At 63.3% G+C, this 25,017-nt stretch overlaps 1 protein-coding gene across 1 annotated transcript in view; it reads left to right on the forward strand.

Annotated features, from left to right (window-relative positions):
* Window positions 1–1,206: 1,206 nt before the first annotated feature.
* FLNC (filamin C) overlaps window positions 1,207–25,017 on the forward strand; it is a 42,267-nt gene continuing 18,456 nt past the window's right edge. The window contains 27 exon segments of the mRNA XM_064142795.1: window positions 1,207–1,540; window positions 2,984–3,232; window positions 4,449–4,546; window positions 5,232–5,382; window positions 5,991–6,109; window positions 6,235–6,312; window positions 6,432–6,594; window positions 7,490–7,690; window positions 8,385–8,522; window positions 9,133–9,259; window positions 9,342–9,478; window positions 10,434–10,627; window positions 11,780–11,893; window positions 13,036–13,179; window positions 13,752–13,875; window positions 14,880–15,040; window positions 15,166–15,256; window positions 16,498–16,667; window positions 17,159–17,276; window positions 17,743–18,005; window positions 18,959–19,237; window positions 20,265–20,583; window positions 21,613–21,786; window positions 22,841–23,003; window positions 23,531–23,691; window positions 24,186–24,353; window positions 24,813–24,936. Coding sequence (XP_063998865.1) covers window positions 1,207–1,540; window positions 2,984–3,232; window positions 4,449–4,546; window positions 5,232–5,382; window positions 5,991–6,109; window positions 6,235–6,312; window positions 6,432–6,594; window positions 7,490–7,690; window positions 8,385–8,522; window positions 9,133–9,259; window positions 9,342–9,478; window positions 10,434–10,627; window positions 11,780–11,893; window positions 13,036–13,179; window positions 13,752–13,875; window positions 14,880–15,040; window positions 15,166–15,256; window positions 16,498–16,667; window positions 17,159–17,276; window positions 17,743–18,005; window positions 18,959–19,237; window positions 20,265–20,583; window positions 21,613–21,786; window positions 22,841–23,003; window positions 23,531–23,691; window positions 24,186–24,353; window positions 24,813–24,936 — 4,562 coding nt within the window.

Below are 25,017 nucleotides of genomic sequence, written 5' to 3' on the forward strand. Positions count from 1 at the left end.
GTGCCGGTGCCCGGTGCCTCCGGGGCTATAAATAGCGGCTGCGGTCACAGCCGTCCCCTCCTGCCCCCCCCTCCGCCTCCAACCCCCCAGACCGGGCCCCTCCCGTGGCCGCGGGGGGCCGGACCGGAGCTGCGCTTAAAGCCGCCGCCGCCGCCCCCCGCCCCGCCACTCACTGCCCGCCCGGGCCCCGCTCCGGACACGCATCCCGCCGGGAGCCGGCACCAGGAACTGCTGCTCCGCACCGGACCTCGCTGCGAACCGACCAGACCCTACCGAGAGCCTCTGCTCCTCGCCGGGAAACCGCTCCGACCCCGCCGGACCCTACCGAGAGCCGCTGCTCCGCCCCGGGACCCCACCGGACCCTACCGAGAGCCGCTGCTCCGCCCCGGGACCCCACCGGACCCTACCGAGAGCCGCTGCTCCGCCCCGGGACCCCACCGGACCCTACCGGGACTCTACCGGGAACTGCTGCTCTGCTCCGGGACCCCACTGGGAACCGACTGGACCTCACCGGGACCCCACCGGACCCTACCGGATCCTACAGGGAACAGCTGCTCTGCTTCGAGAATCCACCGGGACCCTACTCCAGGAACCGACTCGGACACTAGTGGGACCCCGCTCCGAACCCACACTCCACCGGGAACTGGTACCGAGACCCCCGGACCCCACCAGGGGCTGCTGCTCCAGCACCGGGAACTGGGAAGCGAGTCCGGGAACCGGCACCGGGACCCCCACCCGGCACCCCGCGACCCACCCGGGACCCCAGGATTACCACTGGGACCTGAGACCCCACCCGGGGCACTCACCCTGACCCAGGACCCCCCCTCGGGAGCCCTTCCGTACCCCGGGACTGATCTGCCCCAGGCGCCGGGACTGGGCCTCAGAGGACCCCGAGCGTGACCCAGGACCTCGGGACCCCCTCAGGACCCCACCCAGGACCCCCACCGAGGCCACTAGGAGTGACCCAGGACCAATCTCCCCGCACTCAGGACCCCTCTTGAGGACCCCCAACCCTTCACCCCTCCACCTCGGGCCCCCAAACGCCCCACCGAGACCACCAGGAGCGACCCCGCAGCCGTCGGCGAGGCCAGCGGGAGCGGCTCCGGACCTCCACCCAGGCCGCCAGCCCCCGGCGTGGTCTACAGCCCCCCCTATAGCAGGAACCCACCAGCAGCAGCAGCAGCAGCAGCGGCGGCGGCGCCCACCATGAACAACTACGAGGCGCAGACGGGCGAGGACGCCGAGGAGCTGCCGGCCACCGAGAAGGACCTGGCCGAGGACGCTCCCTGGAAGAAGATCCAGCAGAACACCTTCACCCGCTGGTGCAACGAGCACCTCAAGTGCGTCAACAAGCGCATCGGGGACCTGCAGAAGGACCTGAGCGACGGCCTGCGCCTCATTGCCCTGCTCGAGGTGCTCAGCCAGAAGAAGATGGGCCGCAAGTACCACCCCCGCCCCAACTTTCGCCAGATGAAGCTGGAGAACGTCTCGGTGGCCCTGGAGTTCCTGGAGAGGGAGCACATCAAGCTGGTCTCCATCGGTGAGCCGGGAGGGGGGGGGTGAGGGGCAGGTGGAGGTGGGATGGGGCGGTGGGCATGGGGGAAGGGGCTGGGTGGGCAAGGCTGGGGGTGGTGGGCAGGTGAGGATGGGGGTGGTGGATGGGTGAGGATGGAGGTGGGGGTGATGGACACATGAGGATGAGCACAAGGACAAGGGTGGTGGACAGGTGAGGATGAGCACAAGGACAAGGGTGGTGGACAGGTGAGGATGGGGCTGGGTGTGCAAGGGTGGGGGTGGTGGGCAGGTGAGGATGGGGCTGGGGATGGTGGATGGGTGAGGATGGAGGTGGGGGTGGTGGATGGGTGAGGATGAGCACAAGGACAAGGGTGGTGGACAGGTGAGGATGGGGCTGGGTGTGCAAGGCTGGGGGTGGTGGGCAGGTGAGGATGGGGCTGGGGATGGTGGACATGTGGGGGCGATGGACACAAGGATAGGGCTGGATGAGCACAAGGACAAGGGTGACGGACACATGAGGATGGGGCTGGAGATAGTGGACACATGAGGATGGGGCTGGGTGTGCAAGGGTGGGGGTGGTGGGCAGGTGAGGATGGGTGAGGATGGAGGTGGGGGTGATGGACACATGAGGATGAGCACAAGGACAAGGGTGATGGACACATGAGGATGGGGCTGGGGGTGATGGACACGTGAGAATGGATCTGGGAATATGGTGGACACATGAGGAGGGGTCTGGGGGTGATGGACACGTGAGGATGAGCACAAAGTCAAGGGTGATGGGCACATGAGGATGGGTCTGGGGGTGATGGACACATGAGGAGGGGTCTGGGGGTGATGGACATGTGAGAATGGATCTGGGAATACGGTGGACACATGAGGAGGGGTCTGGAGATGATGGACACGTGAGGATGAGCACAAAGTCAAGGGTGATGGGCACATGAGGATGGGTCTGGGGGTGATGGACACATGAGGAGGGGTCTGGGGGTGATGGACATGTGAGAATGGATCTGGGAATACGGTGGACACATGAGGAGGGGTCTGGAGATGATGGACACATGAAGATGGGGCTGGGTGTGTAAGGGTTGGGGTGATGGACACAGGAGGATGGGGCTGGAGATGGTGGACATAGGAGGCTAGGGCTGGGTGTGCAAGGGTGGGGATGGTGCCCTGAGCTGTGCCCAGCCTGGCAGTGTGGTGACAGTGAGCCTGTGGGTGCCCTGAGCTGTGCCCAGCCTGGCAGTGTGGTGGCAGTGAGCCTGTGGGTGCCCTGAGCTGTGCCCAGCCTGGCAGTGTGGTGGCAGTGAGCCTGTGGGTGCTCTGAGCTGTGCCCAGCCTGGCAGTGTGGTGGCAGTGAGCCTGTGGATGCCCTGAGACCTCTCTAGGCTGGCACCGCAGCCACCGGGGACTTCCTGCAGCATCGCCGTGGTGTCCCTGTAGTGCCAACGGTGCCACCCTGGTGTGCCCACAGACAGCAAAGCCATCGTGGACGGGAACCTGAAGCTGATCCTGGGGCTGATATGGACGCTGATCCTGCACTACTCCATCTCCATGCCCATGTGGGAGGATGAGGAGGAGGAGGATGCCCGGCGGCAGACGCCCAAGCAGCGCCTGCTGGGCTGGATCCAGAACAAGGTGCCCCAGCTGCCCATCACCAACTTCAACCGCGACTGGCAGGACGGCAAGGCCCTGGGGGCACTGGTGGACAACTGCGCCCCCGGTGAGCGGGCATGGGGCGGGGGGCGGGGGGGCAGAGGGGGCGGGGGGCACTTGAGCCTCTGGCAGCATGTGGGCATGGGGGTCGCTGGGTACTAGGGGGACAATTGCACCTCCAGCTGGGAGGCCTGGGGGGCACTTGACTCCCCTGGCAGCATGTATGAGTGGCACAGGGTATGTGGGCTGCTGGGCATGAGGGCACTTGACCACACTGGCAGGTGGGCATGGGGGTCGCTGGGTACTGGCAGGGCAATTGCACCTCCAGCTGGGGGCCTGGGGGGCACTTGACTCCCCTGGCAGTGGGTATAGGGGGCAGAGGGTATGTGGGTCACTGGGCATGAGGGCACTTGAGCCTCTGGTAGGTGGGCATGGGAGGGCACAGGGTACTGGGGGGCAATTGCACCTCCAGTTAAGGGAGTGGGGGGGGGGCAGAGGAGTTTGGGGAGGAGCCTTTGAATGCCTTGGTAGGTGGGCATGGGAGGCACAGGGGTTTAGGGGGCACTGGGCATGGGGTCCACAGGAACATGAGGGGGCAGTTGCACCCCTGGTTATGGGGCATGAGTGGCACAGGGATACCCCTGAGTGGCACTTGAGCCCCTGAACGGGGGGGTAAGGGGGCAGCTGCACCCCAGTGCTCAAAGGGCACTGGGGACAGGGGGGCACAATGGTAACAGGGCTCACAGTGCTGGCATGGGGCACTGGCGTGGTGCTGGGGCAGACACCAGTGGGCACTGGCAGATGCTGGGGGTGCTGAGGAGATGCTCGGGGGAGGCATATTGAGGAGAGATACTGGCAGGCATTAAGAGATGCTGGGGGGCACAGGGGAGATGCTGGGGGGCACTGGGGGGGCATACTGAGGGGAGACACTGGCAGGCATTAGGAGATGCTGGGGGGCACTGGGGGGGCGTACTGAGGGGAGACACTGGCAGGCATTAGGAGATGCTGGAGGAATACCGGGGGGGGAGTACTGGGGGAGATGCTGGTGAGCATCAGGAGATACTGGGGGGCACTGGAGGATGTTGGGGGGGCACTGGGGAGATACTGGTGGGTATCAGAGGACGAGGGGGGCACTGGTGGGCACTGGGGGACAATAGTGGCAGGCATTAGGAGACAGCAGAGAGCACTGGGGAGATACTGGGGGGCTCTAAAGGGCGGGGGGCTGGGCGGTTTGGGTTACCCATCTGACCCCCCCCTACCCTCCCCACTTCTGCCCGTGCCAGGCCTGTGCCCAGACTGGGAGAGCTGGGACCCCAACCAGCCCGTGCAGAACGCCAGGGAGGCCATGCAGCAGGCAGACGACTGGCTGGGGGTCCCCCAGGTACTGGGGGCACTGGGGGGCACTGGGAGGGGCTGGTGTCCCCATGGAGGGGGCGGGGGGGCTGTGAGGGTGGAGGTCTGGGGGTGCCAGTGTGTGCCAGGGAGGGCGGAGAGGTCCCGCAGGGGAGGTCTTTGGCTATGGAGAGATCCCTGAGGGGGTCCTTGGTGATGGGGAAGGTTCTGGGGGGGGGAGGGTGGTAGAGGAGGAGGGTCCCCAGAATGTCCCTAAGGGTGAGGGGGGACACACAACCCTGAGGGTGCAAGGGGAGGGAGGTCTGTGGAAATAGGGGTGTAAAGGGGTGACTGGGGAGGTCCTTGGGAGCATCCCTGGGGCTGGGGGGGTCTCTCGTGGGCTCTCTGGGTCTGGAGGTGCTCCTGAGGGTCCTCGGTGGTGGTCCTTGACTCTGGAGGGTCCCTCGTGGGGGGTCCCTGGGTGTTGGGGTGTCCTGAGGGGTCCGAAGGAGTCTCTGGGGTGTCTCTAGGGCTGCAGGAGGGTCCCCAGGAGCAGTGGTCCCTGGAGGGGGGGTGGGGAGTGGGATGGTCCCTGGGTCTGGGGGTGTCTGTGGGGCTGCCGGGTGGTCTCTGCGTGGGTGGTAGGTGGGACATGAGGCACTTGTGTGGGCGAAGAGGTGCCCGGAGGGGCTGAGGAGCGCCCCCCACGCCCGGCGTCTGTGCGCCCCCTGCAGGTGATCGCCCCCGAGGAGATCGTGGACCCCAACGTGGACGAGCACTCGGTCATGACCTACCTGTCGCAGTTCCCCAAGGCCAAGCTCAAGCCAGGGGCCCCCATCCGTGCCCACCAGCCCCAGCCCGGCCGTGCCCGCGCCTACGGGCCCGGTATGGCCCTGGCAGGGGTGTGGGAGGGTGTGGGGGGGCCATGTCAGAGGTCCACACCTCAAGCCCAGGGGCATCTTTCCAGCCGTGGGGCACCTCCCTGCACCGTGCCTAGGGGAACCTCAGGGTTGTTCAGGTTGCCCCCTGTGCCCAGGGACACCCTAGGGTGCTGCCCATGCCCAGGGACCCCTTTCCAGCTCTGGGTACCCTCCTCATGCCCAGGGACACCTCGGGGTCACCCAAGGTGCCACTCGTGCCCAAGGACAGCTTCAGACTCCCCAGAGTCCCTTTCCTGTCCAGGGACCCTCCAAGGTGCCACCCGCACCCAGGGACACCCTAGGGTGACCTAAGGTGCCACCCATGCCCAGCAGCCCTGGAGGGCACCTCAGAGACACCCAAGGCTGCAGGGCCAGCCTGAGGCTGTCCCTGGGTGCCACCCACACCCCAGAGTCCCCTTTGATCCCCAGCGTCCCCTCGACACCTAGAGACGACCAAGCCCCCTCCAAGGGCCACCTGCAGGTGCCAGGCTGTGGGTAGTGAGGGGTTGGGTTGCCATCACGGGGTGGGGGTGCCAGGGAGGGTGCACCCTGACCCCTCCTGGGCGCCCTCAGGCATCGAGCCCCACGGGAACGTGGTGCTGAAGCCGGCGCAGTTCACGGTGGAGACCCTGGAGGCAGGGCTGGGGGAGGTCCTGGTCTACGTCGAGGACCCTGAAGGCCACACCGAGGAGGTAGGGTGGGTGCCACCCGGGCACCTGGGTGCTGCCCAGCACCCGTCTGACCTCCTCCCCAGAGCTCTCCGGCAGCTCTGTCTGGGTCACCTCCTCCCTGCTGAGGGCTCCTGCCTCTCCCCCAGGCCAAGGTGGTGCCCAACAACGACAAGAAGAGGACCTACAGCGTCACCTACGTCCCCAAGGTCGGGGGGCTGCACAAGGTCAGCACCCCCACCCCCCCCCCCCCACGGGCCGTCCCTTGGCACGCCGGGCACCCCCCGGCAGCGCAGGTGCGGGGCGGGGCCGCGGGGGGGCGCAGCTGAGCTGTCCGTGCCCGCAGGTGACGGTGCTGTTCGCGGGGCAGAACATCGACGGGAGCCCCTTCGGCGTCGGCGTGGCCATGGCCTCGGGCGACGCCAGCAAGGTGACGGCTCGGGGGCCCGGGCTGGAGCCCCTCGGCAACGTGGCCAACAAGCCCACCTACTTTGACATCTACACCGCAGGTGGGCACCGGGCACCGCGGGCACGGCGCTGGGTGCCGGCACTGAGCGGGGGTGCTTGCAGGGTGCTGGGCTCTGGCACTGAGGGGTGGTTGTGGTGGTGCTGGGGACATGGCGCTGGGTGCTGGCACTTGAGGGGTGGCTGTGGGGTGCTGCGGGCACGGTGCTGGGGGCATGGCGCTGGGCACTGGGTGCCGGGGGCACGGCGCTGGGTGCTGGCACTGAGCAGGGGTGGTTGCAGGGTGCTGGGGCCATGGAGCTGGGTGCTGGCACTGAGGGGTGGTTGCAGGGTGCTGGGGCCATGGAGCTGGGTGCTGGCACTGAGGGGTGGTTGCAGGGTGCTGGGGCCATGGAGCTGGGTGCTGGCACTGAGGAGTGGTTGTGGTGCTGGGGGCATGGCGCTGTGTGCTGGCACTGAGTGGGGGTGGTTGCAGGGTGCTGGGGACGTGGAGCTGAGTGTTGGCACTGAGGAGTGGTTGTGGTGCTGGGGGCACGGTGCTGGGTGCTGGCACTGAGGGGTGGTTGCAGGGTGCTGGGGACGTGGTGCTGGGTGCTGACACTGAGGGGTGGTTGTGGTGGTGCTGGGGACATGGCCTCATGGTGGCATGGCCATGGGCACAGCCTGGTGGCTCTGAGGACCATGTCCCCACGGTGGCACAGCTGTGCCTTGGTTTGGTGGCTCTGAGGACCATGTCCCCACGGTGGCACAGCTGTGCCTTGGTTTGGTGGCTCTGAGGACCATGTCCCCACGGTGGCACAGCTGTGCCTTGGTTTGGTGGCTCTGAGGACCATGTCCCCACGATGGCACAGCTGTGCCTTGGTTTGGTGGCTCTGAGGCCACCTTCTAATGCCACGGTGGTGAGCCGGTGGCACTGAGCCGATGCCCTCCCGGTGACAGGAGCTGGCCCAGGGGACGTTGGGGTGGTGATTGTGGACCCCCAGGGCCGGAGGGACACGGTGGAGGTGATGCTGGAGGACAAAGGGGACAACATCTACCGCTGCACCTACCGCCCGGTGCTGGAGGGGCCCCACACCATCTGCGTCACCTACGCTGGGGCACAGATCCCCAAGAGCCCTTTCACTGTCAACGTGGCTGAAGGTGAGCCCCAGCCCAGAGGTCACCACCAGGTCCTCTGCCCCTGTGTGTGTGTCCCCCCCACCCCCAGGCTCTCATGGCACCCATTGGTGCCAAGCAGCGCTCCTGTGGCAGCCGCCGGTGGCCTCTTGGCACCCTTGCGCTGGTCCCCTTGCACCCTGCAGTGTCCCCAAGGTGTCCCAAGGAGTCCTCTATGCTCCTGGGGTCCCCAAAGCACCCTTTGGTGTCACCATGGGTCCCTTCTGTCCCTGGGGTGGCCTCGCTGTCCTTTAGCTCCCGTGGCACCCTGGAGTCTCTCAGTGCCCCTATGGCACCCATCACGTCCTCAGGGTGACCCTGTGGCACCCTCACACCCACCATGGCACCCCTGTGTCCCTAGGGTGTACCTGTGGCACCCACTTACCCCTAAGGGGTCCCCATGGGTCCTTTATGCCCACGGAGAACATCATGGCATTCACATGTCCCCTTTATGCCCTTGGGGGCACTATGGCACCCCTGTGTCCCCATGGTGCCCCTGTGGTACCCATTTGTCCCCAGGGTGTCCCCATCAGTAGTCCCCATGACCCCTGAGAACCCCATGTGTGTGTCCCCCACCTCACCCACACCCCCACAATCCCCTCTTTGGGCAGTGCCAGCACCCACGGGTGGTGGCACTGGGTTGTCACCCATGGGTGACACAGTGCCATGCCATGTGCAGCGTGCAACCCCTCGGCTTGCCGTGCCACTGGGCGTGGGCTGCAGCCCAAGGGCGTCAGGGTGCAGGAGGTGGCAGACTTCAGGGTGCTGACCAAGGGTGCTGGCACCGGGGACCTGCGGGTGACCCTCAAGGGACCCAGTGAGTGGGGCAAGGGGGTGGTGGTGGTGGGGCACCACGAGCTGCCCATGGGGGGTTGCATGGTTGGTGGGCACCCATATGGGTGTCTGTGGGTGGTGCATGGTTGGTGGGCACCCATATGGGTGTCTGTGGGTGGTGCATGGTTAGTGGGTACCCATATGGGTGTCTGTGGGTGGTGCATGGTTGGTGGGCACCCATAAGGGTGTCTGTGGGTGGTGCATGGTCAATGGGCACCCATAAGGGTGTCTGTGGGTGGTGCATGGTCGATGGGCACCCATATGGGTGTCTATGGGTGGTGCATGGTTGGTGGGCACCCATAAGGTTGCCCATGGGGGATAGTGCATGATTGGTGGGCACCCATAAGGGTGACTGTGGGTGGTGCATGGTCGATGGGCACCCATAAGGGTGTCTGTGGGTGGTGCATGGTCGATGGGCACCCATAAGGATGCCCATGGGGATAGTGCACATGATTGGTGGGCACCATGAGGATGCCCCTGAAGGTTTTATGCCAGGGAGGACACCTTGTTGACCTCCAGGACTCGCAGTGGGGGGCAGGGGGGGCATTCTGGGGGTGGCCTCCATGTCACCCAGCCCTCCCCTCCCCCCGCAGAGGGCACGGAGGAGCCGGTGAAGGTCCGGGACGCGGGCGATGGGGTCTACGAGTGCGAGTACCGCCCCCTGGTGCCCGGCAAGTACACGGTGGCCATCACCTGGGGAGGCTATGCCATCCCCCGCAGGTCAGCTGGAAACCCCTGCCCCTGGGTGACCCCCGACCCCCCCTGTCCCCCCCACCCCGTGACCTCTTGTTGCCCCCCGCAGCCCCTTCGAGGTGATGGTGGCTCCAGCACCGGGCACCCAGAAGGTTCGGGCCTGGGGTCCAGGGCTGGAAGGAGGTGTGGTGGGCAAGTCAGCAGACTTCGTGGTGGAGGCCATTGGCACTGAAGTGGGCACCCTGGGTAAGAGGGGCACCCGTGGGTGGGGGGCATCAGCACGAGGATAAGGACTTAGGGTGGGGGGCACCGTGGTGGAGATGCATTGAGTGGTATCGTGGTGAGGATGCCAGTGTGGGATGGAGGATGTGGGGGTAGGGATGTGGCTGTGGAGTGGAGGACACTATGGCAGGGACACAAGGATGGCCTGAGGGACACCTTGGCAATGTGGGCATGGAGCGGGTGGCACACTGGGCACATGGGCACAAAGTGAGGGGCATCATGGTGGGGATGTGGGCATAAAGCTGAGGAGCACAATGGTGGAGATAGGGACACAGGATGAGGAACACTGTGATGGAGGCAACTGAGGGTCACCCTGGACACACTTTGGGTTGGCATCACGCTGGGGGCAAGGGTACAGAGCTGATACCACCAGGGTGGGGACCTGGGCACAGGCTGAGGGATGCCATGGTGAGGACAAGGACTGAGGGTCACCACCATAGTGGCACACTGGGTGACTCTGTGGCAGAGACAGAGGCACAGGCTGAGGGATGCCATGGTGAGCAGAAGGAGTGACCACGGTGGCACTGTGGGGTGGCAGAGCCAGGGGCACAGGCTGAGGGATGCCCTGGTGAGCAGAAGGAGTGACCACGGTGGCACTGTGGGGTGGCAGAGCCAGGGGCACAGGCTGAGGGATGCCCTGGTGAGCAGAAGGAGTGACCACGGTGGCACTCTGGGGTGGCAGAGCCAGGGGCACAGGCTGAGGGATGCCCTGGTGAGCAGAAGGAGTGACCACGGTGGCACTCTGGGGTGGCAGAGCCAGGGGCACAAGCTGAGGGATGCCCTGGTGCACTTAGCCGTGGCGGCGCAGACCCACGCGAGGTTGTCCCCGCCCCGTGACGCAGCCGTGGGCGCGGTGCCGGCGGTGCCCTGACCTCCGATGCTACCCTGTCGGTGCCCCTCCCCCCCACCCCCCCCGCAGGTTTCTCCATCGAGGGCCCCTCGCAGGCCAAGATCGAGTGTGACGACAAGGGGGACGGCTCCTGCGACGTGCGCTACTGGCCCACGGAGCCTGGCGAGTACGCGGTGCACGTGGTGTGCGACGACGAGGACATCAAGGACAGCCCCTTCATCGCCCACATCCTGCCCGCCCCCGCCGACTCCTGGCCCGAGAAGGTACCCCCGGGCCCCACGCAGCCTCGCCGCGCCCCAGGCAGCCCCACGCAGCCTCACTGCGCCCCAGGCAGCCCCACGCAGCCTCGCCGCGCCCCAGGCAGCCCCACGCAGCCTCACTGCGCCCCAGGCAGCCCCACGCAGCCTCGCCGCGCCCCAGGCAGCCCCACGCAGCCTCACTGCGCCCCAGGCAGCCCCACGCAGCCTCACTGCACCCCAGACAGCCCCACGGAGCCCCACGCAGCCTCACCATACCCCATAGAATCCCACAGAGCTCCATAAAACCCCATGGAGCCTCACTGCACCCCATAGAGCCTCACTGCACCCCATGGAATCCCACAGACCTCCATAACACCCCATAGAGCCTCACTGCACCCCATAGAGCCTCACTGCACCCCATAGAGCCCCATAGCACCCCATAGACCATCACTGCACCCCATAGAACCCCACAGAGCCTCATAATGTCCCATAGAGGCTCACTGAACCCCATAGAGCATCACTGCACCCCATAGAACCCCACAGAGACCCAGCAGAGCCTCACTGTACCCCACAGAGCCCCAGCACACCCCACTGCACCCCATAGCACCCCACAGAGCACCATAGCACCCCACAGAGCCTCACTGCACCCCATAGAGCCCCATAGACCATCACTGCACCCCATAGAAACCCACAGAGCTCCATAACGTCCCATGGAGCCTCACTGCACCCCATAGATCCCCACAGAGACCCAGCAGAGCCCCATAGCACCCCACAGAGCCTTGCTGCACCCCACAGAAGCCCCCAGAGCCCCACTGCACCCCTTAACGTCCTGCTGTGCCCCGCAGCTGTGCCCCTAGCACTCCGCAGACCTTCGCTCCCCTCCGCTGCACCCTGCAATGCCACACAGAGCCTCGCTGCACCCCACCACACTCCGTGGGCCCCTGCGTGCCCCTCTGCACCCCACAGCACCCCCTTGTGCCCACTGCACCCCACTGCACCCCTCTCTCAAACCCCTTTGCCCCCAGGCACAGCCTCTGTGGACCGCTCCCCACACCCATGGCTGCTATCACCTGTTGCTGTACCCCCTGAGCGCTGCTCCCCTCATGCCTCCCATGGGTGCTATGTGGGGTGGGTGCTGGTGCCCCCCTGACCCTCTCACCTGACCACCCCCCACAGGTGAAGGCCTTTGGGCCAGGGCTGGAGCCCAACGGCTGCATCGTGGACAGGCCGGCGGAGTTCACCATCGACACCCGCGGCGCTGGCAAGGGGCCCCTCAAGCTCTATGCTCAGGTAGGCTGCCACTGGGTGCCCTTGGGTTCCCTTTGGGGCCCTCGAGCTCCACTAGGTGCCACTGGATGCCCTAGAGTCCTATTGGGTCCCACTGAGTGCCCTCAAGTTTTGCTAGGTGGCACAAGATGCCCTTGAGCTCCAGTGGGTGCTGTTGGGTGCTATTCAATTCCACTGGGTGTGGTTGGGCACCTTTGAGTTCTGTTGGGTGTCTTTGAGCACCAATGAAAGCCATTGGGTGCCAGTGGGTGCTGTTGGTTGTTATTAGGTGCCACTGAGTTCCACGGGGTACAGTTGGGCACCCTTGGGTGCCATTGGATGCTGTTGAGTTTCCTTGGGCATGATTGGGCACCCTTGGGTTCCAGTGGGTGCTCTTGAGAACCAGTGGGTGCCATTGATTGTCACTGGATGTCAGTGAGCCCTACTGGGTAGGGTGGGCACCCTTGGGTGCTGTTGGGTACTGTCAGGTGCCATTGGGTGTAGTTGGGCACCCTTGAGTTCCAGTGGGTGCTGTTGGGTGCCATTGAACGATGCTGAGTTTCACTGGGTATGAGTGGTTGCTCTGAGTTCTGTTGGGTGCCACTGGGCACCACTGGGTGCTGTTGGCTGCCAATGGGTTCCAGTGGATACAACTGGGGGCCTTTGGGTGCTGTTTGGTTCCACTGGATGCTCTTGGGTGTTCTCAAGCTTCATTGGGTGCTGTTGAGTGCCATTGTCTTCTAGTGACTGCTGTTAGGTGCCACTGGGTGCTGCTGGGTACCACTGAGTGCCCTTAGTTACTGTGGAGTGCCATTGGGTGCTGTTGCCTTCTGTTGGTGCCATTGAGTGTCATAGGTTACTGCTGGGTACTGTTGAGTTCTGTTGGGCACCACTGGGTGCTGCTGGGTCTCATTGAGGTCCATTGGATGCTGCTGGGCACCATTGGGTGCTGCTGGGTCAAATTGAGTTCCATTGGGTGCCTTTGGGCACCACTGGGTGCCGCTGGGTCTCACTGAGTTCCATTGGGTGCCGCTGGGTCTCACTGAGTTCCATTGGGTGCCTCTAGGTCTCACTGAGTTCCATTGGGTGCCTCTGAGTCTCACTGAGCTCCCTTGGGTGCTGCTGGGTTCCACTGTGTGCCCTCACTCCCTTTCTGGTCCCCTCAGGATGCCGAGGGCTTCCCCATTGACATCAAGGTGAAGGACAACGGAGATGGCACCTACCACTGTGTCTATGTGCCCACCAAGGCCATCAAGCACACCATCATCGTCACCTGGGGAGGTGTCACCACCCCCCGCAGTCCCTTCAGGGTGGGTGCCATGGGGAGGGCTCCCTGGGCTGCTGGGGTGGCCATGAGGGCAGTCTGTGGGGTGATGGACATGGAGAGGGAGGGAGATGCCAGACCTATGGAGTGAGGTGGGGAGGGAGGTTCCAGGGGCTGGCAGGCATGCAGGGTGTTGGGGTGCTATGGGGTGATGGTCATGGGGGTGGACCTCCCATGGGTGGTGGGGAAGGGGTGCCAAGGTGGGGATGGGGGCACACAAAGAGGAGGTGCCAGGGGTTGGGGTGGAGGTCCATGTGGCGATGGGAAAGGGATGTGGGGTGCTGGGGCAGGGGTGGGCTCCACAGGGTGGTGAGAGTCCCATCGGGATGGGGTTCCAGAGGTGAAGGTAAGGGTCCTATGGGGTGATAGACATGAACATGGGGGTCCTAGAGCTTTGGGGGGCTGATGGCCATGGGGATGGAGACAGAGTTCTCATGGCTGATGGAGACAGGGTGCCAGCTCTGCAGGTGCTCAGGTGCTGGCGTTGGGGGTCAGGGGTCCCAGATCCATTGAGGGTGCACCTCGGATGCCCTCTGGTGACACTCTCCATGCCTGCAGGTGAACGTGGGTGAGGGCAGCCACCCTGGCAGGGTGAAGGTCTATGGGCCAGGTGTGGAGAAGACAGGGCTGAAGGCCAACGAGCCCACTTACTTCACTGTGGACTGCAGCGAGGCTGGGCAGGGTGGGTACCCACTAGGAGGATCTCCTGGGGACCCTTCTATGCCTGTGGCACTCATGTCCTGCTCCATCATCCCTGGTCCTTCTACGTCTCCTGTCTTTCATCCCCAGTGCTTCATCCCTGGTCCTTCTCCTGCATCCCTGGTCCATCATCCCTGGTCCTTGTCCTGCATCCCTTGTCTTTCATCCCTTGTCCATCATCCCTGGTCCTTCTCCTCCATCCCTGGTCCATCATCCCTGGTCCTTGTCCTGCATCCCTGGTCCATCATCCCTGGTCCTTGTCCTGCATCCCTGGTCCATCATCCCTGGTCCTTGTCCTGCATCCCTTGTCCATCATTCCATGTCCTTGTCCTGCATCCCTTGTCTTTCATCCCTTGTCCATCATCCCTAGTCCTTCTCCTACATCCCTTGTCTTTCATCCCTGGTCCTTCTCCTACATCCTTGGTCCATCATCCCTGGTCCTTCTCCTACATCCTTGGTCCATCATCCCTGGTCCTTCTCCTACATCCCTTGTCCATCATCCCTGATCCTGCTCTGTCAACCCTGCTCTTTCTCCTGCATCCCTTATTCTATGGTCCTTGGTCATCATAGAATGGGTTTAGGTTGGAAGGGACCTCAAAGCTCAGCCACTTCCAACCCCCTCCCTCCCAACCCTGGCTATAGGCAGGGACATCTCCCACTAAAACAGGTTGCTCAAGGCCTCATCCAACCTGGTCCTGAACACCTCCAGGGAGGTTGTGGAGCACAGAATCACCCAATGTGATCTTTGATCTTTGATCACATTGGGTGATTCTGTGCTCCACAACCTCCCTGGGCAACCTGTGCCAGTGTCTCACCACCCTCCACCTGTGCCAGTCTCTCACCACCCTCACCATCAAGAACCCTTCCCTAACATCCAGTTTCAATCTCCCCTCTGCCACCATCCCTATCCCTTGATCCACCCCCGGTGCCACTCGTCCCTTGGCGGCCACCCTCGGGTGGGCACTGACAAGCGGTGCCACCCCGTAGGTGACGTCAGCATCGGGATCAAATGTGCCCCGGGGGTGGTGGGACCAGTGGAGGCTGACATTGACTTTGACATCATCAAGAACGACAACGACACCTTCACAGTGAAGTACACACCACCAGGAGCTGGCCTCTACACCATCATGGTCCTCTTTGCCAACCAGGTACCAGGCACCCACCTGGCACCTCGGCTGGCCCTTGGGTGTCCTCTCCCTTGCCCACTGATGTCGCTCAAGGGTGAGGCTCTGCCACTCTGTGTCACTGTGTCCCACCCTCTGTCCCCTTCCAGGAGATCCCCAGCAGCCCCTTCCGCATCAAGGTGGATCCATCCCATGATGCCAGCAAGGTCAAGGCTGAGGGACCTGGGCTCAACCGGACGGGTGAGGGCACAGGGACAGCCTGGGGGGCTGGGGGACAGGGGAGTTGGGTGCTATTGGGTTTGGGGTTGGGTGCTGTAGGGCAGGGGACCTGGGTGCCATGAGGCTGGGTGCTGTTGGGGTGGGTGCTGTAGGGCAGGGGACCTGGGTGCCACGAGGCTGGGTGCTGTTGGGGTGGATGCTGTAGGGCAGGGGACCTGGGTGCCATGAGGCTGGGTGCTGTTGGGGTGGGTGCTGTAGGGCAGGGGACCTGGGTGCCATGAGGCTGGGTGCTGTTGGGGTGGGTGCTGTAGGGCAGGGGACCTGGGTGCTATTGGGTTTGAGGTTGGATGGTGTAGGGCAGAGGAGTTGGGTGCTATTGGGTTTGGGGTTGGATGGTGTAGGGCAGAGGAGTTGGGTGCTGTAGAGTTGGGTGCTGTAGGGCAGGGGACCTGTGTGCCATGAGGCTGGTGCTGTTGGGGTTGGTGCTGCAGGACAGAGGGGCTGGGTGCTGTAGGGTTGGGTGCTGTTGGGTAGAGGACCTGGGTGCTGTTGGGTTGGGTGCTGTAGGGCAGAGGACGTGGGTGCTGTTGGGCAGAGGAGCTGAGTGCCATGAGGCTGGGTGCTGTAGGGTTGGGTGCTGTTGGGCAGAGGAGCTGAGTGCCATGAGGCTGGGTGCTGTTGGGGTGGGTGCTGTAGGACTGGAGGTCTGGGTGCCATGAGGTTAGGTGTGGGGGGGTAGGGACTTGGGGTGCTTTGGGGCTGGGTGCTGTTGAGCCAGGGAACTTGGGTGCTGTTGGTACCACTGGGCAAGTTGCCTGCTGTGGGTGCTATGGGGCAAGGTGCTGTAGGGTGAGGTCTGTGGGTGTTGTGGGGCTGGGTGCCATGGGGGCTGGCACTTTGTGGGGCAGGGGTGGAAGTGGGTCTGGGTGCTAGCCACGGGTGCTGATGCTCTGTGGCACAGAGGTAGGGGTGGATCTGGGTGCCAGCCACGGGTGCTGATGCTCTGTGGGGCAGGGGTGGAGGTGGGTCTGGGTGCCCTGGGTGCCAGCCACGGGTGCTGACGCTCTGTGGGGCAGGGGTGGAGGTGGGTCTGGGTGCCCTGGGTGCCAGCCACGGGTGCTGACGCTCTGTGGGGCAGGGGTGGAGGTGGGTCTGGGTGCCCTGGGTGCCAGCCACGGGTGCTGACGCTCTGTGGGGCAGGGGTGGAGGTGGGTCTGGGTGCCCTGGGTGCCAGCCACGGGTGCTGACGCTCTGTGGGGCAGGGGTGGAGGTGGGGCAGCCCACCCACTTCACGGTGCAGACGAAGGGCGCTGGCAAGGCCCCCCTGGACGTGCAGTTTGGGGGGTCAGGACCTGGCCCGGCCGTGAGGGACTTCGAGGTGATCGACAACCATGACTACTCCTACACTGTCAAGTACACCCCCCTGCAGCAGGTACCAGCCACCCGTGGGCACCCAGAGGGGCACCTTCAGGGCACCTCACCCAGCACCCTGTGGGGCCACACATCCTACATGGATATCTCATATGGGTACCCTTATGGCCACCCATGTCGCAGGGGCACCGGATAGGGGCACCCATCCCATGTGAGGACCCATAGACCACCCATCCTACGTGGGCACCCCCTGTGGCCTCCCTCATAGGCACCCTAGCACCCCCAAGGACATCCTACATGGGTGCACTCATGGGCACCTCCTAAGAGTGCTTCAAGGACCCACAGCACACATGGGTGCCCCAAGTACCCTCCCATGTACCCCCAGAGCACCCATGGGTGCCCCAAACCCCTCCATAGCACCCATGGGCTCCCACATCTGCCCCATCCCCATAATACTCCCACTTTGAGCCCCCTTCCCCCTCTCCCTGGTGGGTGAGTGTTGATGGGCACTCCTCTCCCTGGCAGCACCCTAAGGCAGCATTGCACCCACAGGGTCCTCTGGCTGTGGTGGTCACCTATGGAGGGGACCAGATCCCCAAGAGCCCCTTCCCTGTCACTGTGGCCCCCCCGCTGCAGCTTGGCAAGGTCAAGGTGCAGGGACTCAACAGCAGTAAGTTGAGGGCACCCAAGGGTGGTGGGGGGCACCTAAGGGGGGGGGGGAGGCATCTGAGAGTCTGGGGGCACCCAAGGGTTTGGGGTAATCCGTGGAGTGGCATCACCTTGGTGGGACCTTCTGTCTCTGGAGTGTGGGACCCTTGGGTTTGGGGTCTTCCACGGGGTGGTTGGTGGCACCTCAGGGGGTCGTGGGACCCCCTGTCTCTAGACTTATCCAGGAGGTAGGTGCCCCCTGGGGTGAGTGGCACGGCTTTGGGTGCTGGGGGCACGCGGGGTGGTGGCGCCTGGGTTGGGCTGTGGGACCTGCTGCCCACGGGGTGTGATGCCCTCGGGTTTGGGGTTCTCTGTGGGTTGGCAGTACCTCAGTGGGCCATCAAACCTGGCCACGGAGTGAGTGCTGGGGGGGGACACACACCCTTGGGTGCCCTCTTGACCACCCCCACGTGCCCCTCTCCTGGCAGAGGCGGAGGTGGGCCGGCCCCAGGAGTTCACCGTGGAGACCTTAGGAGCTGGGGGGCAGGGCAAGGTGGAGGTGAAGGTCACCGGCCCCTCCCGCCGCCCCATCCCCTGCTCCGTGGCCCCCGCCCCGCCCGGGGGGCCCCACCCTGTCAGCTTCACACCGCCCGAGGAGGGGCCCTACAAGGTGGAGGTGACCTACGATGGACACCCTGTGCCTGGCAGCCCCTTCCCCATGGAGGCTCTGCTGCCCCCCGACCCCACCAAGGTCAGTGTGGGGAGGGGGCTCACCACCACCCCCCGCTCCCTGCGCGCCCACGCAGTCACCCGGGGTGGGGCTGTGGCACACGTGGGCCACACGTGGTGACCATGCGTGGGCCTTGCACACTCCTTGCATGTCCTTTCACCCTCGTGGTGACCATGCATGGCCCTCACGTGCTCACCATCACCCCCATCACTATTACTACCTTCTTCATCATCAACACCTTCATCATCCTCACCGCCCTCCTCACCACCTCCCTTCATCATCCTCACCGCCATCCCCACCACCTCCCTTTATCATTCTCCCTTCATCATCCTCACCACCATCCCCACCACCCTCCCTTCATCATCCCCATCACCTCCCTTCATCATCCTCACCGCCCTCCTCACCACCTCCCTTCATCATCCTCACCGCCCTCCTCACCACCTCCCTTCATCATCCTCACCACCATCCCCATCACATCCCTTTATCATTCTCCCTTCATCATCCCCACCACCTCCCTTCATCATCCCCACCACCACCCTTCATCATCCTCCCTTCATCATCCTCACCACCTGCCTTCATCATCCCCACCACCACCCTTTACCACCTCCCTTCATCATCCTCACCACCTCCCTTCATCATCCTCACCACCTCCCTTCATCATCCTCACCACCTCCCTTCATCATCCTCCCTTCATCATCCCCACCACCACCCTTCATCATCCCCACCACCACCCTTCATCATCCTCACCACCTCCCTTCATCATCCTCTCAGCCATCCTCACCACCTCCCTTCATCATCCCCACCACCTCCCTTCATCATCCTCACTGCCCTCCCCACCACCTCCCTTCATCATCCTCACTGCCCTCCCCACCACCTCCCTTCATCATCCTCTCGGCTATCCCCACCCCCACCGTAATCATCTGCATCACTGCCAACCCCCTCCCCTCCCCCCTCACGGCCCTGTTCCCCGCCAGGTGAGCGCCTTCGGGCCGGGGCTGCAGGGCGGGCGCGTGGGCACCCCAGCTCCCTTCACCATCGACACCAAGGGCGCGGGCACCGGCGGCCTGGGGCTGACGGTGGAAGGCCCCTGCGAGGCCAAGATCGAGTGTCAGGACAACGGGGACGGCTCCTGCTCCGTCTCCTACCTGCCCACCGAGCCTGGGGACTACGCCATCAACATCCTCTTTGCTGAGAGGCACATCCCTGGGAGCCCCTTCAAGGCTGTGGTGACTCCTGTCTTCGATCCCAACAAGGTGGGATGAGTGCTTGCACCTCCTTAGTGGAGAAGGGCTTGGGGTGGTTGGAGAAGCAGCTGGAGATGAGGAGTGTGTGCCCAGGTGGCCAAAGAAGCCACCAGCAGCCTGGTTTGCATCAGCCAAGAGCTGGGTTTGTCCTCCTGGGCTGGGCACTGGTGAGGCCACAGCTGGAATCCTGGGGGCAGGTTTGAGCCCCTCACTGCAAGAAGGATATTGAGGGGCTGAGGTCCTGAGAAGGGCAACAAAGCTGGGGGAAGGTCTGGAGAACAAAGAGAAGCATCTGGAGAACTTGTGAGGAGCAGCTGAGGGATCTGGGGAAGGTTCATCTTGGAGAAAAGGAGGCTGAGACCCCTTGAGACTCCTCAAACCCCTAACCAGAGGCACCTCCTGGTGCTCTGCAGCTCCCTGAAAGGAGCCTGGGGCCAGGTCAGGAGTGGTCTCTTCTCCCAACTGATGGGATGAGAAGAAACAGTTTCAAGCTGCACCAGGAGAGGTTTAGGCTGGACACAAGGATTAAGTTCTCCACTGAAACTGCTGTCCAGGCTTGGCCCAGGGCAGCCTTGGAATCCCTACTCCCTTGAGGGCATTCAAAGCCATGCTGCCGAGGGCTGTGGTTTGGCAGTGCCCTGGCAGTGCTGGGCTCAGGGTTGGACTTATGATCTTCAGAGGCATCTTCTGAGCCAACCTCTTCTGCCATTCACCCCTGAAGAGGCGGCTTAGGGCAGAGCTCATTGCTGTCTGCAGCTACCTGAAGGGAGGCTGTGGCCAGGTGGGGTTGGGCTCTGCTGCCAGAAGAAAGGGACCCAGGCTGAAGCTGTGCCAGGGCAGGTCTAGGCTGGATGTGAGGAGGAAGTTGTTGTCAGAGAGAGTGATTGACATTGGAATGGGCTGCCCAGGGAGGTTGTGGAGTGGCTGTGTCTGGAGGTGTTGCAGCCAAGCCTGGCTGGGGCACTTAGTGCCATGGTCTGGTTGCCTGGCCAGGGCTGGGTGCTGGGTTGGGTGACTCTATGATTCCAACTCTCAGGTGACAGCCAGTGGCCCTGGCTTGGAACGAGGCAAAGCTGGCGAGGTGGCCACCTTCATGGTGGACTGCTCCAAAGCCGGCGACGCCGACCTGACCATCGAGATCATCTCGGAAGCTGGGGTGAAAGCAGAGGTCCTCATCCAGAACAACCGGGATGGCACCTACACCATCACCTACACCCCGGCCTGCCCGGGCTCCTACACCATCACCATCAAGTATGGTGGCCATCCTGTCCCCAAGTTCCCCGTCCGCGTCACCGTCGACCCAGCAGTTGACACCAGTGGCGTCAAGGTCTATGGCAAAGGCGTGGAGCCCAGAGGTGAGAGCTGGGGACCTCCCCGTGGGCATCTCCTCCCCGTGGGCATCTCCTCCCCGTGGGCATCTCCTCCCCGTGGGCATCTCCTCCCCGTGGGCATCTCCTCCCCGTGGTCACCACCATGGGTGTCCCACCCCTGTGAGCACCTCTTCCCACAGAGCATTCCCATGGACATCCTCACAAGAATCCCATCCCTGTAGGCATCTTCTCTCAAAGAGCACCACCTCTGGGCATCTTCTCCCCATAAGCATTCTTCATGGGCACCCCATCCCTGTGGGCATATTCCCCAGTGGGCATGCCCAGGGCGGGCACCATCTCCCCATGGATATCCTCAATGGGCTTCTTTTCCCCCCATGGGTACCTTCTTGCATTGGGCAATCCCATGGGTACCCCTGTGGACATGTCCTCCACATGAACACCTCTCCCTTGGAAGGACATCTCCTCCCCAAGGGCACAGCTTCCCTATGGACACCTCCTCTCCATGTCCATCTCCTCTCCATGTCCATCTCCTCTCCATGTCCATCTCCTCTCCATGTCCATCTCCTCTCCATGTCCATCTCCTCTCCATGTCCATCTCCTCTCCATGTCCATCTCCTCTCCATGTCCATCTCCTCTCCATGTCCATCTCCTCTCCATGTCCATCTCTTCCCCACGGGCACCTCTTCCCTATGGACGCCTGCTCTCCGTGTCCATCTGCTCTCCGTGTCCATCTGCTCTCCGTGTCCATCTGCTCTCCGTGTCCATCTGCTCTCCGTGTCCATCTCTTCCCCACGGACACTGCTTCCCTATGGACACCTCCTCTCCATGTCCATCTCTTCCCTATGGACACCTCCTCTCCATGTCCATCTCTTCCCTATGGACACCTCCTCTCCATGTCCATCTCTTCCCTATGGACACCTCCTCTCCATGTCCATCTGCTCCCCACGGGCACCTCCTCCCCACGTCCATCTCTTGCCCATGGTTCCTTGTTCCCCTCCTTGCCCCCACCTGCGGCGGGTGGCCTGGCTGGGCGCTGAGGGAGCTGTGCCACAGGGGTGCTGCGTGAGGTGGGCACGGACTTCACGGTGGATGCCAGGGCGCTGACCAAGACGGGAGGTGCCCACGTCAAGGCCCGCGTGGTCAACCCCTCGGGGGCCACCACCGAGACCTACGTCACCGACCACGGCGACGGCACCTACCGCGTGGACTACACCCCCTACGAGGATGGTGAGGGACCCCAGCAACCCCCCCCGGACCACCACCCCCCCCCCCCCCCCAAAGTGCCAATCAGAGATCCTCACAGCTCTTGAGGTGTCCTCTAACTCCCCAAGCCCACCCCAGACTCCAGCCAAGGACCCTGACGCCCTCCAAAGCTTGAACTCTGAACCTGCAGACCCATTGAGACCCCTCAAAACCCTAATCAGGGGCACCCAAACTTCCCTTAACCCTCCTGAGGTGCCTCAAACCCAGGCAAGGGACCCCCAAAACTGCACCAAGGAACCTCAGCACTCTCCTCAGGAAGCCCTCCCAAAGCCCTGACCAGGGACTACTAAGCCCTTTGAGATCCCCTCAAAACCCCATCTAAGGACCTCCAAACCCCATGAGACCCCAAAATCTCAACCAAGGTCTCCCAAGTCCTCCAAACCCCTCAAACCCTCCAAAACCTCAACCATGAACCCCCTGAACCCCTTAAGACTTCTCAAAACCCCAAGCAAGGATCACAAAGCTCCAACCAAGGACTCCAACTCCCCCCAGACACCACCCAAAAACTCCAGCCAGTGACCCCTTGAGACATTCCAAACCCCTAACAGGGACCTCCCATCCCCCAGAATCCCGCTAAGAGACCCAAAAACCCCAACAGGGACTCCACAACCCCAACCAGGAGCCCTCGAGCCCACTGAGATGCTTCCAAACCCTAAGCAGGGACACCAAAACCCCACTCAGCCCTATCTGACCCCCCTGAGACCATCCCCACACCTCAGTTGTGGACCCCCAAGTCCTCACCAGGGACCCTCCAACCTCACAAGTTGCTCCAAACTCCAACCAGGGACACGAAACCCCCAACCAGGCACCCCTAAACACCCTGAGATCCCAACAGGAGAGCCTCAAACCCCTGAGACCACCCAAAACCCCAACTAGGGGGCCCCATAAACCTCCTGAGATACCCTCAAAACCCCCCCAAAGGGCTTCCAACCCCCTGAGAACCCCCCAGGGACCCTCAACCCCCCCCGAGAGCTTCTCCCTGGTGGGCAGGGGCTGATGGGGTGTCCCTTGTCCCCAGGCATGCACCGGGTGGAGGTGACCTACGACGATGTGGCTGTCCCCAAGAGTCCCTTCCGCGTTGGGGTGGCAGAGGGCTGTGACCCCAGCCGCGTGCGGGCACACGGGCCCGGCCTGGAGGGTGGCCTCGTTGGCAAGGCCAACCGCTTCACCGTGGAGACCAGGTGGGCACCAACCCCCAGCCACCCCCATCCTGCCTCCCCCCACTCCCTCCAAAGGTTCTACCACCTCTGTCCCATGCCACCGACTTGGCATCTTCATCCCACGCCTGTGGCATGTCCGTCCCCTCCCTCGGCATCCATCTCATGCCACTAACCTGGCACCTCTAGCTCTTGCCACCAACTTGGATGTCTTCACCCCATGGATGTGCTACCTTCATCTCATCCAACCCATGCCACCAACCCATCAACATCCCACGTCATGGATGTGCCACATCCATCCCACGCCACCAACTTGGCGCGTCCATTGCCCTTGCCATGGAGGTGACACCTCCATCCCACTGCCACCAAAGTGACATCTCCACCTACCTGCCACAGAGGTGGCAGCTCCGGCCCACTTCCACCAGCATGGCATCTCCATCTACCTGCCATGGATGTGATCCCCTTGGGCACTCACCAAGGACATGCCAACTCCACCCCAGGGTGGCCAGGTCACCCTCGGGCAGAGTCAGTGAGTGGTGTCACGTCCCCAGGGGCGCGGGCACCGGAGGACTGGGCCTGGCCATCGAGGGCCCCTCTGAGGCCAAGATGTCCTGCAAGGACAACAAGGACGGGAGCTGCACGGTGGAGTACATCCCCTTCACGCCTGGCGACTACGACGTCAACATCACCTTCGGTGGCCACCCTATCCCTGGTGGGTGGTGGAGCTGGGGCTGGCAGAGGGGACCAGGGGGGCTGTGGTACTCGTCAGGGTGGCTGGGAGGCGGAGATGGGTTCCTGCGTGCTGATGGATGGAGGAGCTCCTGCTGGCCTCACGTCCCCAACCCCGTGGCGACCCCAAGCTCGTGCTGATCCCACCCATGGCTGTGCTCATTCCATGCCCACATTGACCCTGTGCCAGCTTCATGGCCATGGTTTTAGTATCCTCATAGTCATGTTGGCCTCAGGGGTGCATTGACCCCATGGCCATATTGAACCCATGACCACTTTGCCCCCATGCCCATGTGGTCCTCATACCCACATTGCCCCCATGCCCATGTGGTCCTCATACCCACATTGACCCCATGGCCCTGCCGTCCTCATGCCCACATTGACATCATTGCCACACCGACCCTGTGCCCGTGCTGCCTCCATGGCCACATTGAGCCCTTGGTCACACTGCCCCCATGCCCGCCCCTGTTTCTGCAGGAAGCCCCTTCAGGGTGCCAGTGAAGGACGTGGTGGACCCCAGCAAGGTCAAATGTTCAGGGCCAGGTCTGGGCCCTAGTGTCAGAGCCAGGGTGCCCCAGACCTTCACGGTGGACTGCAGCGCCGCGGGGCTGGCACCTCTTGAGGTCACACTGCTGGGACCTTCTGGTAGGTGGGGACTTGTGGTGGGGTGCTGAGAGGTGTCATGTCCCATGGGGTGATCTGTCCATGTGGTGTCCTGTCCCATAAAGGTCCTGCTCCATAGGGTCTTCGACCCCCATGGAGAGCTCTGCGCTGTAGGGTGCCCTGCCCATAGATGTCCTTCTCCAAAGCTTGTCCTCCTCTGTGGATGCTCTGCCCAGAGATGTCCTTCTCCATAGGTTATCCAACCCCATAGATCCTACTCTCCATGGGGTGTCCTGCCCCATGGAATGTCCTCCTCTGTGGATGCTCTGCCCAGAGATGTCCTTCTGTAAAGGCTCTCCAACCCCATAGGTCCTACTCTCCATAGGGTGTCCTGCCCTATGGGATGTCCTGGGGCAGGATGTCCAACCCCAGTTGAAGCTGTAGCCTGTGGGGTGTCCTACCTCGTGGGTCACCTTGCCCCACTGCTGCCCTCTCCTGCAGGCCTGGCGGAGCCGGTGGAGGTCCGTGACAACGGCGATGGCACCCACAAGGTCAACTACACCCCAGCCACCGATGGGCCCTACACTGTGGCAGTCAAGTTTGCCGACCAGGAGGTGCCCCGCAGGTGATGCCCACCACCCTTGGGTGGAGTTGGGGACAACTGGTGGTGGTGATGGGAATTCCAGCCCCATCTTGACCTCCATCT

This window comes from Pogoniulus pusillus, chromosome 4 (genome assembly GCF_015220805.1).
Source record: "Pogoniulus pusillus isolate bPogPus1 chromosome 4, bPogPus1.pri, whole genome shotgun sequence".
Classification (NCBI taxonomy): Eukaryota; Metazoa; Chordata; class Aves; order Piciformes; family Lybiidae; genus Pogoniulus; species Pogoniulus pusillus.